The 14,639-nt window shown below is 35.7% G+C and overlaps 2 protein-coding genes across 3 annotated transcripts; both read right to left on the bottom strand.

Annotated features, from left to right (window-relative positions):
- Positions 1 to 933: 933 nt before the first annotated feature.
- LOC145010449 (uncharacterized) lies at positions 934 to 3,275 on the bottom strand. Its single transcript, XM_078968989.1, has 4 exons — positions 2,714 to 3,275; positions 2,517 to 2,576; positions 2,004 to 2,056; positions 934 to 1,276 (listed from the first exon to the last, which is right to left on the bottom strand). The coding sequence occupies exons 1-2, from the start codon at positions 3,273 to 3,275 to the stop codon at positions 2,518 to 2,520; spliced, it is 621 nt and encodes a 206-aa protein (XP_078825115.1). The 3' UTR covers positions 934 to 1,276; positions 2,004 to 2,056; position 2,517.
- Positions 3,276 to 3,314: 39 nt separating this feature from the next.
- On the bottom strand, positions 3,315 to 12,661 carry LOC145043367 (disease resistance protein RPP2B-like). 2 transcript variants are annotated; one of them, XR_013681008.1, is made up of 5 exons: positions 12,382 to 12,661; positions 11,001 to 11,651; positions 4,818 to 5,944; positions 4,416 to 4,739; positions 3,315 to 4,330 (listed from the first exon to the last, which is right to left on the bottom strand). XR_013681008.1 is itself a non-coding variant. In XM_078992004.1 (3 exons), exons 1-3 carry the CDS (start codon positions 5,310 to 5,312, stop codon positions 3,749 to 3,751), a joined length of 1,401 nt encoding a protein of 466 aa, XP_078848130.1. In that variant the 5' UTR covers positions 5,313 to 5,364; the 3' UTR covers positions 3,315 to 3,748. The 2 variants fall into 2 exon arrangements, 1 of the variants encoding a protein (XP_078848130.1); XM_078992004.1 differs by lacking the exons at positions 11,001 to 11,651; positions 12,382 to 12,661 and having other exon boundaries at positions 4,818 to 5,364.
- Between the last annotated feature and the right edge of the window lie 1,978 nt (positions 12,662 to 14,639).

Raw genomic sequence — 14,639 nt, 5'->3', positions numbered from 1 at the left:
GTTTGGTTGTATACAAATTGGACAAAAAGAGAATAAAGAAGATTGCATTTAAGGCGACTAGTGGTCTAAAATGTCTTATAAATTGCAATCGTAGATTCAATTAGGTTCTTAATTCATATGTATTATAGACAATAAGATGTTTATCTCAAAGAAATTAAATGAGAAACCTACACATTGTAAGAATTGTTTGACTTCACAAGAACATGCTTATACACTCAATGATACCGATCACTTTTCACATTGGGTGCTACTTACAGCATCATCAAAAAGAAAGACAACATACGTACAAAAAAAACACACAGGTGTAAAAAGTTTACTAACCTTGAAATTGTTGGAGCCCTGATGGATTAGACAAGAAATCGGTGGAAAGCTGGGGTGTATTTGTAATGCGATGAATGTGTATACATGTATATATCTATTCGATTCAGCCCTAGGTCATAGGAAATGATTTTAAAGATGATTTGGCTGCTAATTTCACTGTGATTTTGAGGGAAGTCGAAATATGTTGTTGGTTTATCTGCAATCGTGATTATCATCAAGGAAAAATCGGTATTTTTCCTCAATCCTGATTTCTAGAGTGATCAATTTCAAGACATACAGTGTTGAGAGGGAATGTAATGAAAAAAAAAAAAAAAAAACTGGGGTACCCCAAGGAATGAAAACAGCGCGTTTTACCCTTAATACCTCTTTCTTTTCCCTATCTTATTCATCGATACCAAACGCGACCAAAATGTTTCCATTAGCCAATGCTTTAACCAAATTATAGTATTCTACTTTCAGTTTTTTTTTTCTAACACTATTTGAAAAATCTACTCGAATATTGCAGTAAAAATACCTTTGTATTTGGATGACAATGTTATAATTAGGCAGACTGTTTACAGAACAAAGTTGTAATAGGAAGATATGAAAATAAAGATACTATAATATACAAAATAAATGAAAATACATTGTTATTACTTGCATTCAACCCTTTTCTTATCGACTGAATTGATGAGAGCAAAAGTTATCCACAAAAAATAAAATGAAAAGCACATGGTGTGTGTGTGTATGTGGGGGTGATAAGGAGTGATTTATTGGGAAGAAAAGTAACATTGGTATGATATACCAGGGACATTTGACACATCAGCAGTTTCACTGTTGAAAGAGGGTGTGGATTGCATTTGACTTAATCCTGTTCTAAATATTCTGGTATTATTAATGGGCACGAATCCTCTCAGAATGTAAAGGACTCGCAGCAGCTTGATTGATTTCCAACTGAATATTGATTGAAAGCCATCTAAAAGAAATACAGATAGATGTAAAATGGAGTAGAGAAACCACAAACATGAAACAAATTCCGTATACATGCTATTTACTTTAGGTTTAAATGCAAAAATAACAACGTACTTAAGTGATTCTAATTCATTTCTTCCTGATACAACATTGTACTTTGAATAATCTACCCAATTATAGCAATGTAATCCAATTTATGAAGCAGTTTTCAGTGCTATAACTTTGAAAAATCTACCCAATTTACAAAACAACTTTCATTTCTTCCTATTAGACAATTTTCAGTTTTCACTGCTATAATTTGAAAAATCTACCGAATTAAGAAGAATAAAAGTACAATTCTATAATCACGTTAGATTTTTCCAAGGAGAATGCCTTAATGAGATTAAAATTGGAAGTACATGAAAGTAGGATGCAATACGGATGAATCAAAACATGCTAAGTTGTTGATTATTGTTAGGGCAAGGTGATTGTGGTGATTTACTAAATAAAAAATAGAAAATACATGCAACCTATCTACAGAGAAAAGCCGGAAGCATTTTGGACATAGCTATAAACAAGGAGAACAAGTACATTTCCCCCCTTGCAATCTCTTCTTACATTCTTCATTTTGTAGTACACGTGAATGTGAAGTTTTATATATGGTAGCATGTCAAACATTTGTATAGACGTGTTTGTAAGTAGATGAATATGGTTTAAATAAATTCAAGAGGCCTCTAATGAAAGTTGCATACCCTCGTTCCCATGCTCCCAAGAATTTTGCTCTGTAGGCGATTCTTGTTATAACCTGCAGAATTTACAATACGTAGGATATATCAGAAGGCATCTTGTTGTTCATTTTGTTTTCTTGTATCTTTTAAAGTTTCAGTCAATATTTTAAGCATGTCGAGCATATAGACATATGGAAGCTTTAAAAAGAACTTTTGCAGAAATCCAACCTATGAGAGGTGGATAACTCATACAAGAGGTACATATATAACTTGTTCTTTCCTTTTAATGAAATAAATATCTATTAGTAAATTTTGAGAATAAGATCAGTTTAGTAACGCAGAGAAATGTGTCAAATGATCAACTCTGTTGTGGAATAGGCTGTGTTTTCTGGCAGATGAGATAAATATGTTAAAACAAAATACAACCAATCCAGTATTGGATAACTTTTGAAAACATAGAAACAAAAATAAAAGACATTTGATTTTTTTGTTCTTATATTATGCGATGGAAAAAGGGTTATCGGGATATAAAAGTACCTTAGGGGTCATTCTCCAGTAGAGACTTTCTTCCAGAGAGAGCTCTGAACTGCACTCGCTCTTCAAATGAAAACGAATAGATTAAAGATTTGAAATTGATTACAGAAAACCAAAACATGAATTATTTACCATCAAAACTTTAACATTTGGTTGCTATCAGCTCTAGATAAAAAGCAGTGCCTAAGAAAAATATCTACCTTTAAAGCGGGCACCATCTCCACATAGATAATCACATCTTAGCATATTAATATCCATGTAAGGGTGCAGAATTCGCCATTTGCTTAGGATGTATTCTCCTGTTGTTGTTTGGAATGCAGTGAGATCTCCAACAATGATGTGATTCCATGACTTGTAATACCCCAACACTTCTTCTTCTTTTTCTTCTTCTTCTCCATCATCATACACAAAACTCACCCCACACTCCTTGATAACTGCATCACCAATATCATGTGGTGTCCACCTCACAGTAACAGTAACATGGTCGCCACATTCCATCTCATTCATCCCAAACATCCAATGGCTTAACAACGTCAAACCATTTCTACGGAGAAATACCATTTCAAGGTAGTGGTGGCATATCCAGGTGCGGGTCTTTGTTATATTACTGATTATGATCTTTGGTAAATTATTTAACGGTTGTTGATGGAATGGAGATGCCAGCACACAACAAAAATTCAATCCTGTGAGGTTGTTAGAAGATGATGGAATGGTAAATGATATTGATGGCCCATTGCTTCTCTCCGTAATCCAATTCGGCATATCTTCCCCCCCCCCCCCCCCCCCCCATAAATTGTGCTGAATATTCCAAATTCATAGTACATCTGCCATATACAATCACCATACTATATATACATAGATATTCACGTAAACACATATATTTAACGAGAGCAAACCTGGATTTCAGATTCCTCTGATCCTCTACAAAAAACATTTGTCTCTACATGCCTTTTGTTAAGGAAGTCTAGCTTAGTCCAACCCAAACTACGAAATACCTTTTCCTCAACATCTGCCAATGGTTGGATTTTCACCATGCCTTCAAATTCAAACGATGAAGGTCCATATATATATTTGGGCTTATTAAGAGCTCAAGTGGGGACATTTGTGGATCAAATACAATTTTTCTTAGCAAAGACTTATTAGAATCAAAATAGAGGTCTATATATGTTAGTGTGTGCGGAGGATGCTCGACTGACGTAAGCATATTACAATTCCCCATAGTAAGTACCTTAAGCCTAGGAAGGCTTCTCACAACTCGGGAGGGAAACGATAGGATTTTCATCTAGATATAATGCCTTTAACATGGATGGGCAATTAAAGTCCATTGGAAAGGATTCGACGGACAAATTATTATTCACAAGTGACAAGCTTACTAAAGATCTAGGTAAAGAAACTATAAAGAACTTTGAATAACTTGGCATAACACCTAGAACGACGTTGGAAGACGTTATTGTGTTTATGCCAATGTTGTTAGCCTTGAGCAATTCCAATGAATCCATGTCCCTAATCTTGATTCGAGATTCACAGAGATAACAACCGTTTAGCAATAGTGTTTTAACTTTCTTTAACATGCCTAAGCTTCTTGGAAGTTTTACAACCTTGTTGCAGTAGCTCAGATCAATGTGGACAAGTTCTAAGCACTGCTCAATTGATTCACAAACGTCAAGCAAACCACTGCAACCTCTAAGTATTAACCTCTCAAGTTTAGGTAGGTGGTCAAAGCCACCAAGACTACGAAGTTGTTCACAAAAACTTAAATTAAGAATCTTCAACGATCCAAGCAACCTTTTGTCTTTTGAGCACGATCCAATCAATTGCTGAAAAAAAAAAAGATAAGTTACAATAATAATGAATTTTAACAACTCGACATAGAAGATCTAGTAATACATAGAGATAATCTACCTTTAGCCTCTTATGAAGTCGTTGTGGATAGCTATAACAACCAATAAATGATTCAATATTGCTATAAGACAGGTCAAGAGAAACAAGATTCTCCATCAATAAGTCTGAAGGTAAAGACTTCAAAGGGAACCCATGCATACACAACCATCTTAACTCTTTTGGAAAATTCTTGTAAGAGCCGGTTATTTGCACATAATTGAGTTGTAACAGCATTAGCCTATCCATCTTACTCGGTGCATCTGTTTTCAACTCAAGTGATCCATGTAACTTCTCTTTCTCAACCATTCTCATGTCAAGGGTGAGACCTAGAACATTTTCCGTACCCTAAGAATAAAAGTATTTAAAAATCTTTTGAAATATAGAAATACAAAATGCTTTAAATAAGTATACATGACATCTTACCTTGTTTTGTTTCAACACTCTCAATGACTCATGGCCCCATATTCGACTTCGTTCCCATGGCTTGTAAAGTGATTCCTCACGTACCAAAAATCTTCCCATTTCTTTAATCAACTCATGCATCATCAATTCATTATTCCATCCGATACTAAGAAGGCATTTGTCAACGAGATTCGTGATACCGGTTTTTGTTTCTATATCACATGCCTCTAATATTGTTACAGTATCATTTATATCCATTCCAACAAAAATACAAGCAATATGCTTAAACAAGCCCTTGTCATTTTTTGATGACAAAGAGTCAAAACTCATTCTCAAGACATTATTTATAGGAGAATCACTTTCTTTCTTTAGCCTGTATATGTACCCGACCCAATAAGTTACATCCCGATTATATAGAGACCTACCCAAAACTTTAAGCGCCATTGGATGTCCTTCACAATACTTCACAAGTTTGTCTGACACCTCTTCATAACTTGCCTTGGGATCGTTGCACATGAATGCATGAAAACACAATAACTTTTGTGAATCAATCAAAGATAAGCCTTTAAGTGTGTATGATTGCATGATTGGGTTTAAAGTTCTTTTTGAATAGTGCACAACTCTGTGTCAACCATGCGTCCTTTGTTGTTATTATAATTTTGGTTCCTGGATGAAAACCTTTGGTTCCAAGTAAAGCATCTAATTGATTAAGAGTACTAATATCATCTAGAACCAGAAACACTTTCTTACGGGCTACTGCAGTCTCTATCATTGAGGTGTATATGGAGTCATCAAGAACTTGAACTGAATTTGGTTTTGAAATGTCATCACAAAGTTGTTTTTGTATATCAAGCATCCCGTTAGATTTTTCATCACATTTCCTACTGATACCTTCAACAAAGCTGCTTGTGTCAAATTCATGCGAATGTAACGAATAGACATATTTGGCTAAAGAGGTCTTCCCCATCCCACCCATACCCAAAATAGTGAGTATATCTGTTGTATGTGATGATGCATCTTTCAGCCATGAAGTGACGAAGTTAATGGAATCTTCCATCCCAATAAGTTGTGGAAGTTCAAACCTTGAGGATATACGTAGATTACGGAAGATGTCTTTGACAATTTCATCAATAAACTCCACCTCTAGCCTGGAATTTGATTTTAGTAAGAACAACAAAACATAGTCAAACCAAAATTATATCATATTAATGTATTATATCATTAAGTTTTTCATATCATAATTATTATCGTATTTGCACTTCTAACTGTGATTTCATTAATGTACCAGAGCTACCGATTCTTAGCGAGAGATATTTTGTATATGTATTTATGTAATTGATGGTGTATATCCTTTCCTTTCTTTGAGAAATCCTTTTGTATTTATACGGTTCATTGTTTAATGTAAAGGCAAGGGAATTACATTTATCTTTATGGTATCAGAGCCTCTTTTGGCCTAACCCTAAGCCGTCGCACCCTTCATAGCAGTCGACCTCTGTTCTTTTCCCCACATCTCCTTCTTTTCTCCTCGACATGCCAGGCGACGCAGCAACCACCAAATCCACATTCCACCCGACATTCACACTGAGCAACATCAGGAATGCCATACCTCTCATTCTCAACCGGTCTGACGATCACTACCCTTCATGGGTGGAATTCTTCAACATTCACGTTTGTGCTTACAACATGAAGGATCATATCGATGACAAAGCCCCCAAACCCACCGATGTTGATAAGGACACATGGGATCGTCTTGATGCCCTTGTAAAATCATGGATCTACACCACCATAACACCTGATCTCGCTCACACCATCATGAAACCTGGTGCATCGGCCCTTGACCTTTGGAAGCGTCTTCAGGAGATATTTCTTGATAATAAAACCACTCGCGCAGTTTACCTCGAGGAACAATTTAACAACACCCATCTCTCTGCCTTCTCTAACATCACTGAATATTGTGCACGCCTCAAGAACCTAGCCGATCAACTAGAAAACGTTGGAAACCCGGTGTCAGAAACGAAGATGGTCCTCCAACTCATCTCCGGTCTTAGAAAGGGGGACTATGATACTGTCGCTACCATTATACAACAAACCAACCCCCTTCCCAGCTTTACAAAAGCGCAATCCTCCCTTCTCCTTGAAGAAGCCCGCCGTAACAAACCTAACCCCACCATTCCCCAAGCTCTTGTCACTCAACGGGCTGACTCCGGTACTTCTGAACACTCCAACAACAGCACTAATAACTACACCTCAGGCTACAATGGCCGTGGTCAACACCGGGGTAATCAGCGTGGCGGAGGACGTTGGTCTCGTGGCGGACAACGAGGCGGCAGAGGACGCGGACGTGGTAACGACAAATTCTCATCGCAGCAGACCCCATGGCAATGGCCCGGTTGGTTTCCCCCATACCCCTGGTCCGCCCCACCTTGCCCATACCCCACAGCTCCTCAGGTTGGAATTATGGGGCCTCGTCCAAACGTTCGATTCTCACCCGCACAGCAGCAACATCAAGTTCACACGGATCCACAAGCCAACTTTGCCTCAGAATCACAATTGGCCCACTCCAGCCAGATGACACCAACCGAACTTGCACAAGCATTCCTAACCATGCACATGCAACCACCTAATAGCTCATGGTATATGGATACAGGATCAACCTCCCACCTCACTAGCGATGCTGGTAAGCTCTCTAATCTCTCTCGTTTTAATAAAGATAATTATATTTTGGTTGGTAATGGCCATCGAGTTCCAGTTTTTGGCTATGGGAATGCAATCACCTCATACCTCAATCACCCTTATCGCCTAAACAATGTTTTCCTTGTCCCTAATATCATCAAAAACCTTGTTGCTGTGAAACAATTTACCCGTGATAATAATACATCTGTTGAATTTGACCCATTCGGTTTTACTGTGAAGGATCTAATCACGAAGAAACATATCACCCGGTGTGACAGCCCTGACGATCTCTATCCTCTCACACCCTCACTTACCAACGAGCACCCACCTGTCGCTTTTTATACGGAGTCTCCAAATATGTGGCACAACCGTCTTGGTCATCCTGCTGTCTCTACTTTACAATATTTAAATTCGTGTCTTTCTTTTTCTAGCTCTAAAAATACTTTGTTTTCATGTAATGCTTGCTCGTTAGGAAAACATTGTCGATTACCCTTTAATAATTCTGTTTCTGTTACCTATTTACCCTTTGATATCATTCATGCTGATATATGGACATCACCTGTTAAAAGTAAACTCAACCATAACTACTACCTTGTGTTACTTGATGATTTTTCACACTATATTTGGACGTTTCCCATTAAAGCCAAATCTGAAACTTTTCTGCTCCTCGCGCAATTCTATAAATATGTCCAAACTCAGTTTTCCACCAACATTAAATCCTTTCAGTGCGACAATGGACGTGAATTTCACAATGCAGCCTTCACACGGTTTTGTAACACCAATGGTGTTCAACTTTGATTCACATGCCCATACACCTCCTCCCAGAATGGCAAAGCAGAACGTATAATTCGCACCCTAAATAACATGGTCCGAACATCTTTAATTCATGCATCCCTACCACCCTCTTTTTGGAACTATGCGATCCATACAGCCACATATCTCACCAACATCCTCCCCTCACGTGTCATTGGTAACAAAACACCAACTCAAATTCTTTACCTTTGTACCCCCACATATAAACATTTACGAACCTTTGGGTGTCTATGTTACCCTAACACCACATCCACCATCCCCCACAAACTAGCCCCACGATCCATCCCCTGTATATTCCTTGGGTATCCCGACAATCATCGTGGTTATCTATGACTACCACTCGATAACTCCAAACCACTAATCTCTCGCCATGTCACTTTTCATGAACACATTTTCCCTTATTATAATATTGCAAAATATTGAGTTGAATCCTATAAGTTTCTAGATGCAAACGACCCATCACCATACTTAATTCACCCTCAACTTATCCCAACGAATACAACACAACCCTACCCACCACCTTCACCCCCATCCTTACCTCAAACTTCTCCACAACTCTCACCTCCACCTTCCCCACCTCCCTCACCACCATCACCGCCGATTATCCCTAACCCTCTACCATCCTCTCACATGCATACACGATCTAAAAGTGGAATTGTCAAACCAAACCCCAAATACACACTCCACACTCAACAAATATCCCCAATCCCATCTAACCCAAGGGTCGCTTTGCAAGATCAAAACTGGCTCGATGCTATGACTACTGAATATAATGCTTTATTGAAACAGGGAACATGGGATCTTGTGCCTAGACCATCCGATCACAATGTTATTCGCTGTCACTGGTTATTTTGGCACAAGTTTAAGGCATATGGCACTTTGGAGCGCTACAAGGCACGACTTGTAGTGAATGGAAAAACACAAGAAGTTGGTATTGATTGTGATGAAACCTTCAGCCCGGTTGTAAAACCTGCCACTATTCGTACTGTTCTTAGTCTTGCCATGGCACGAGATTGGGATGTACATCAATTGGATGTGAAAAACGCTTTCTTACATGGTCAATTGAAGGAAACCGTATATATGCACCAGCCACCTGGTTTTTTTAACACCCGTTATCCGGACCATGTTTGCAAATTAAAGAAATCCTTGTATGGGTTGAAACAGGCACCGCGTGCATGGTATCAACGATTCGCATCTTATTTACTAACTATTGGATTTGTGTGCAGCAAGAGTGACAATTCCTTATTTATCTACCAAAAACAACATGAGACCGCTTATCTACTGTTGTATGTCGATGACATAGTGTTAGCTACCTCATCTACAACACTCAAGACTTGGCTCCTCGGTGCTCTAAAACGGGAATTCGACATGACTGATCTTGGCCCGCTTTCTTACTTCCTTGGAATTGCTGTCACGCGCACCAAGAACACCATGTTCTTATCTTAACGCAAATACGTTGACGAAATCCTCAAACGTGCCAACATGGAAACATGCAAACCAGTCACCACTCCCGTTGACACTAATTCCAAACTAAGTCTTCATGCTGGTGATCCTGTGGCTGATCCATCTCTATATCGGAGTCTTGCGGGAGCTCTCCAATATCTTACATTCACACGTCCGAACATTGCATATGTCGTGCAACAGATCTTCCTCTTTATGCACGCTCCGAAAATTGGCCACTTTAATGCCTTAAAACGGATTATACGGTACATCAAAGGCACCCCAGATCATGGTCTCACGTTATTTTCCTCACCTTCCACTCAGTTAGTGTCCTATACTGATGCTGATTGGGGCGGTTGCCCGGACACCCGCCGCTCCACATCCGGATATTGCGTTTTTCTCGGTGACAATCTCATCTCATGGTCTGCCAAACGTCAAGCCACTCTTTCAAGGTCAAGTGCTGAAGCCGAATACCGTGGTGTTGCTAATGTCGTTGCTGAAGCCTGTTGGCTTCGCAACCTTCTTCTCGAACTGCACGCCCCTCTGAAACGTGCCACGATCGTCTATTGTGACAATGTCTCTGCTGTCTATTTATCCGGTAATCCTGCGCAACACCAATGTACCAAGCACATTGAAATGGATATACACTTTGTTCGTGAAAAGGTCGCTATTGGTCAGATTCGAGTTCTTCATATTCCATCTACTTATCAATATGCTGACATCTTTACTAAAGGTCTCCCGCGACAGCTATTTCTAGATTTTAGAGACAGTCTCAGCGTCCGTCTTCCTCCCGCTAAGACTGAGGGGGACTCTTAGCGAGAGATATTTTGTATATGTATTTATGTAATTGATGGTGTATATCCTTTGCTTTCTTTGAGAAATCCTTTTGTATTTACACGGTTCATTGTTTAATGTAAAGGCAAGGGAATTACATTTATCTTTACCAATGTAATACAAAATTTCATTGACGGACCAGCAAAGTTCATTGTATTTTGTTTCTACAAAACCATCGAATTTAAATTCACCGTGGTTTTGCATGAATAAGAACCAAATGTCACTGAATAGCTATATGAACTAATTTGTGAGATCACATAATTGCAAAAATTAGATTCAATTTCAAGCATATCTTTGTTCAAATTTAATTGCATCAAAAATATGCCTATTTGATAAATATGAAGAGGCATATTGAAATGCATAAGGAGAAGATTATGCTGAATTCGAATGTGCTAATTAAACAATATTAAAGGAATATGGACATATGGTTAAAAAAGTGGTTACCTGTCCTTAATATCCTTCCCTTTTAAATCAGCAACTTCTATAAGCGCTTTATTCCACCTATCTATCTTTTGAGCTAATTTACTTCTTTTATTTGGATTTGTCTCTGCCTCCATCCTCTGTCTATGTTCATCCATTGCATCTCCGAAGCTACTTTGTTGCTTCCTGACATGGGTGGGCTCAACATGATAAAAGATGGGGATTACAACATGACTGGATTTCATACGCTGCTCAAGGATCAACACCAGTTCATCAAGACACCAAGTGGAAGTAGCATAATTTTTTGACAACACAATAACAGAAGCCCTGGATGCTTTAATGGCACTCTCTAATTCTGGTTTCAGATCTTCCCCTGTTTCAATCTCTTCATCATCTAAGAAGGTAGTGATGTTGGCATGGATGAGGGCATTATAAAGGTGATTAGTGAAACTATGACAAGTGTCAACACCTCTGAAACTTATAAATACATCATATCTATGAGCTTGAGTTAATGAAGAAGATGAAGATCCTTCAGAAAATTCATCGATAACAACCATTATGAGTTACGTCTAGTGTCTCTCAGAAAGTAAGAAAGTAAGTATTGTGTTCTGAAACTTTTGAATCCCACACTTTCCTCAATAGCGCCTGAATCTCAAGACCCCATACATAATGTCTCTACAAAAAATCCACATTATTAATATATTCAACTTAAGTCTCAAAAAATATAACCTGAACAATAATACCTTATAATAATTCTAAATTAAAAAATTTAAATGCCTAAAAAACAATACATATGCACCTCCAGACTTTTCCATGTGAAGTGATATGCTTCAGAAATTACCAACATATATACAGCTATGTATTGATATAGAATCACCATATTGAACCGATGTATTTAATTAACATACAAAACCTTTATTTTTATCCGATTACCCACGACAAACATCCCTAATATTGTCTAAACAATTTCCATAAAGTTAAGTTAAATAACCTCCAAACAAATCAATACCAAATACCATTCCATAAACAACTACAAGATCCACATGAAACTTCAGGGGTAAACACTTTATACCCAAGTAATATAGATATCACCATCAATTTTAGCCTTATTACAATAGAAAATTAAAGCTTCTTCATTATGAGTGTTTAGCTTACTGTTCAGGTTCAAAGGGATCATACGTAGAGAATCGTGTTTGTGAGTTAGAAGATATAGATGAATTGAGGAAGTACATGTTGGACTCTGTACTACCCTAACAGAAATACAAAACTGAAAAAAAGTAACAGAAATAATCGAAATTTCAATCCAATGTTAATGAACAAACATATGATTATGATGCGATTTATGATAATAAGGTAAAATTGTCTAACAACATATGAAACTAACTGAAAGGGCCTTGAGAGTTACCTGCCTACACAACTACAGAGAGACCTGAAGCACCAAGAATAGCGGAGGACCCAATGCCGACGCGACAGGGAAGGAAGACGAGTGAAAACTGGAGAGTGAATGGCAGAAAGTCGACCGGTAAACGGCAAGTCAACGAGGAAGGAAAGGAGACGGCGAGAAAGGTGAGACAGAATATTGTCGGCTTTTCTTTTGATGTTTCTGTTACAGAAATAATATTAATACAGAAATGGTCCTTGTGGTTATACAAGTTATGATAAATTGTTTGATAAATTTTGTCCATCGTCAACTTGAAAAATTGTTTGATAAATTTTGGTTCGATTTTGTGAAATGGAAGTAATATTAAGTTAAAAAAATGAGTTGTAACTTATGCAGTGTCAGATCTAGCTTAAAGTCAAATGGGATGAATATTGACCATTAACTTGACGGTTGACCGGAAGTCAACTAGTCGATCCACTATCCGGATGTTATGTTAAACGTATTTTATTCCCCCAATTCAAATTAGTAATAGAAACTAACAATTTATTATTCATTAATATAATAAAACTTTTATATCTTCCTATCTAATAAAAAAATAGTTTTATTCTTCTATTGACATATGTTATCTTATTAAACCTTCTAATTAATGCATATTTCATTCTCTTTTTGTCATATATCATCATGTTGTATTTCTTAATTAATACATAACATTTGTAAACCTATTCATTCTCCATTTTAAATTTCAAATTTTAAATTTCTTATTCTAATTATGTTAAAATAATAACATTAGAATAAAAATTAAAAATAAACTTAATACAAATTATAAAGTAATATAATTTTACATTTTTATTTAAGACAATGATTAAAATTTATATAATTAAAAAAAATCTCTTAATTAATAATTTATTTAAAATAATTGAATAATAATTTTTAGTTTTTATTTTAAAATTTTAATTAATTGTATAACTGTGTTCTCACGGGTTATAAACTAGTTTAACAATAGACATATCAAGTTCATAATGCATACCGGGGACAAATTAAAAAACAATATATTATTCTAAGATTTTTTCTAATAATGCAACCCACAAAAAAAATTGAAAGTTTACAATTGCAATATACCGCCGACAGTGTTTGAATATACTATACCCACAAAAATCCAAAAAATAATTGATTTCCCTCATAATAAAAATAATATATATATATATATATATATATATATATATATATATATATATATATATATATATATATATATATATATTGCAAAATAATTATAAAAAAATCAAGATTATTGGTATTATTGAAATGTGTAGAGAATATACTGAAGTTGGTGTATATATATATATATATATATATATATATATATATATATATATATATATATATATATATATATATATATATATATATATATGATATAGATCCGGTAAGAAATTTTTTTTGTAGGAAGGTAAGAAGTTTTTTTTCTACATATTTTTTTGACGAACAAAATAAATGAATCACTAGATGATTCATTTCTAAGATGATTCACAAGAAAAAATTCTCAAAAAAACATCTTTATGATTCATTTTTAAGTAAATTAAGAAAAAATTCATTTTTATGATAATTTTAGTGAATAACAACAAAATCATTGTATAAATGAATCATAAAGATGTTTTTTTGAGAATTTTTTTTCTTGTGAATCATGTTAGAAATGAATCATCTAATGATTCATTGATTTTGTTCGTCAAAAAAAGAAGTAGAAAAAAAACTTCTTACCTTCCTACCAAAAATTTCCTTCTTATTTGATCTTGACTCTATATATATATATATATATATATATATATATATATATATATATATATATATATATATATATATATATATATATATATATATATATATATATATATGGGTAAAGTGAATATACCTAACAACTTCATATAAGCTTAGGTACCTAACTTCATCAAACTATATCATTTTGAATTAAATTTTCATTGCAATCATCCAAGGTTCTTAAAGTTCATCCCTAAACTTGATTTACTTCAAAAAAATTTGAAAATTCATCATTATATTTCTCCTACATCTTTTCATTTGTAGTAGTTGGATATGAAGCCCATCAGGTGGTATTCAGTAGAAAGACGTGATGTAAAAGAAAGATATTGTTGAAAGTCCAAAGATTTTGGAAGTAATCAAGTTATGGGGTTGAAGTTTATGAACCTTAGGCAATTACAATGTAAATATGATACAAACCGATGTAGTATTATGTAGTTAGGTACCTAAGCTTATATAAGGTTGTTAAG

This window comes from Lactuca saligna, chromosome 1 (assembly GCF_052625555.1).
Source record: "Lactuca saligna cultivar CGN05327 chromosome 1, ASM5262555v1, whole genome shotgun sequence".
NCBI lineage: Eukaryota > Viridiplantae > Streptophyta > Magnoliopsida > Asterales > Asteraceae > Lactuca > Lactuca saligna.
This window is presented reverse-complemented; position numbering and strand designations above follow the sequence as displayed.

What these genes read in the sequence shown, in the direction of transcription:
- LOC145010449 (XM_078968989.1), bottom strand. Translation starts at nt 3,275, where the DNA reads ATGCCGAATTGGATTACGGAGAGAAGCAATGGGCCATCAATATCATTT. An exon ending in AGATGGTGCCCGCTTTAAAG is followed by an intron (nt 2,577 to 2,713) that starts GTAGATATTTTT and finishes TTTCATTTGAAG; the next exon opens with AGCGAGTGCAGTTCAGAGCT.
- LOC145043367 (XM_078992004.1), bottom strand. Translation starts at nt 5,312, where the DNA reads ATGTGCAACGATCCCAAGGCAAGTTATGAAGAGGTGTCAGACAAACTT. An exon ending in GAGTGTTGAAACAAAACAAG is followed by an intron (nt 4,740 to 4,817) that starts GTAAGATGTCAT and finishes TTTTATTCTTAG; the next exon opens with GGTACGGAAAATGTTCTAGG. An exon ending in GACTTCATAAGAGGCTAAAG is followed by an intron (nt 4,331 to 4,415) that starts GTAGATTATCTC and finishes TTTTTTTTTCAG; the next exon opens with CAATTGATTGGATCGTGCTC.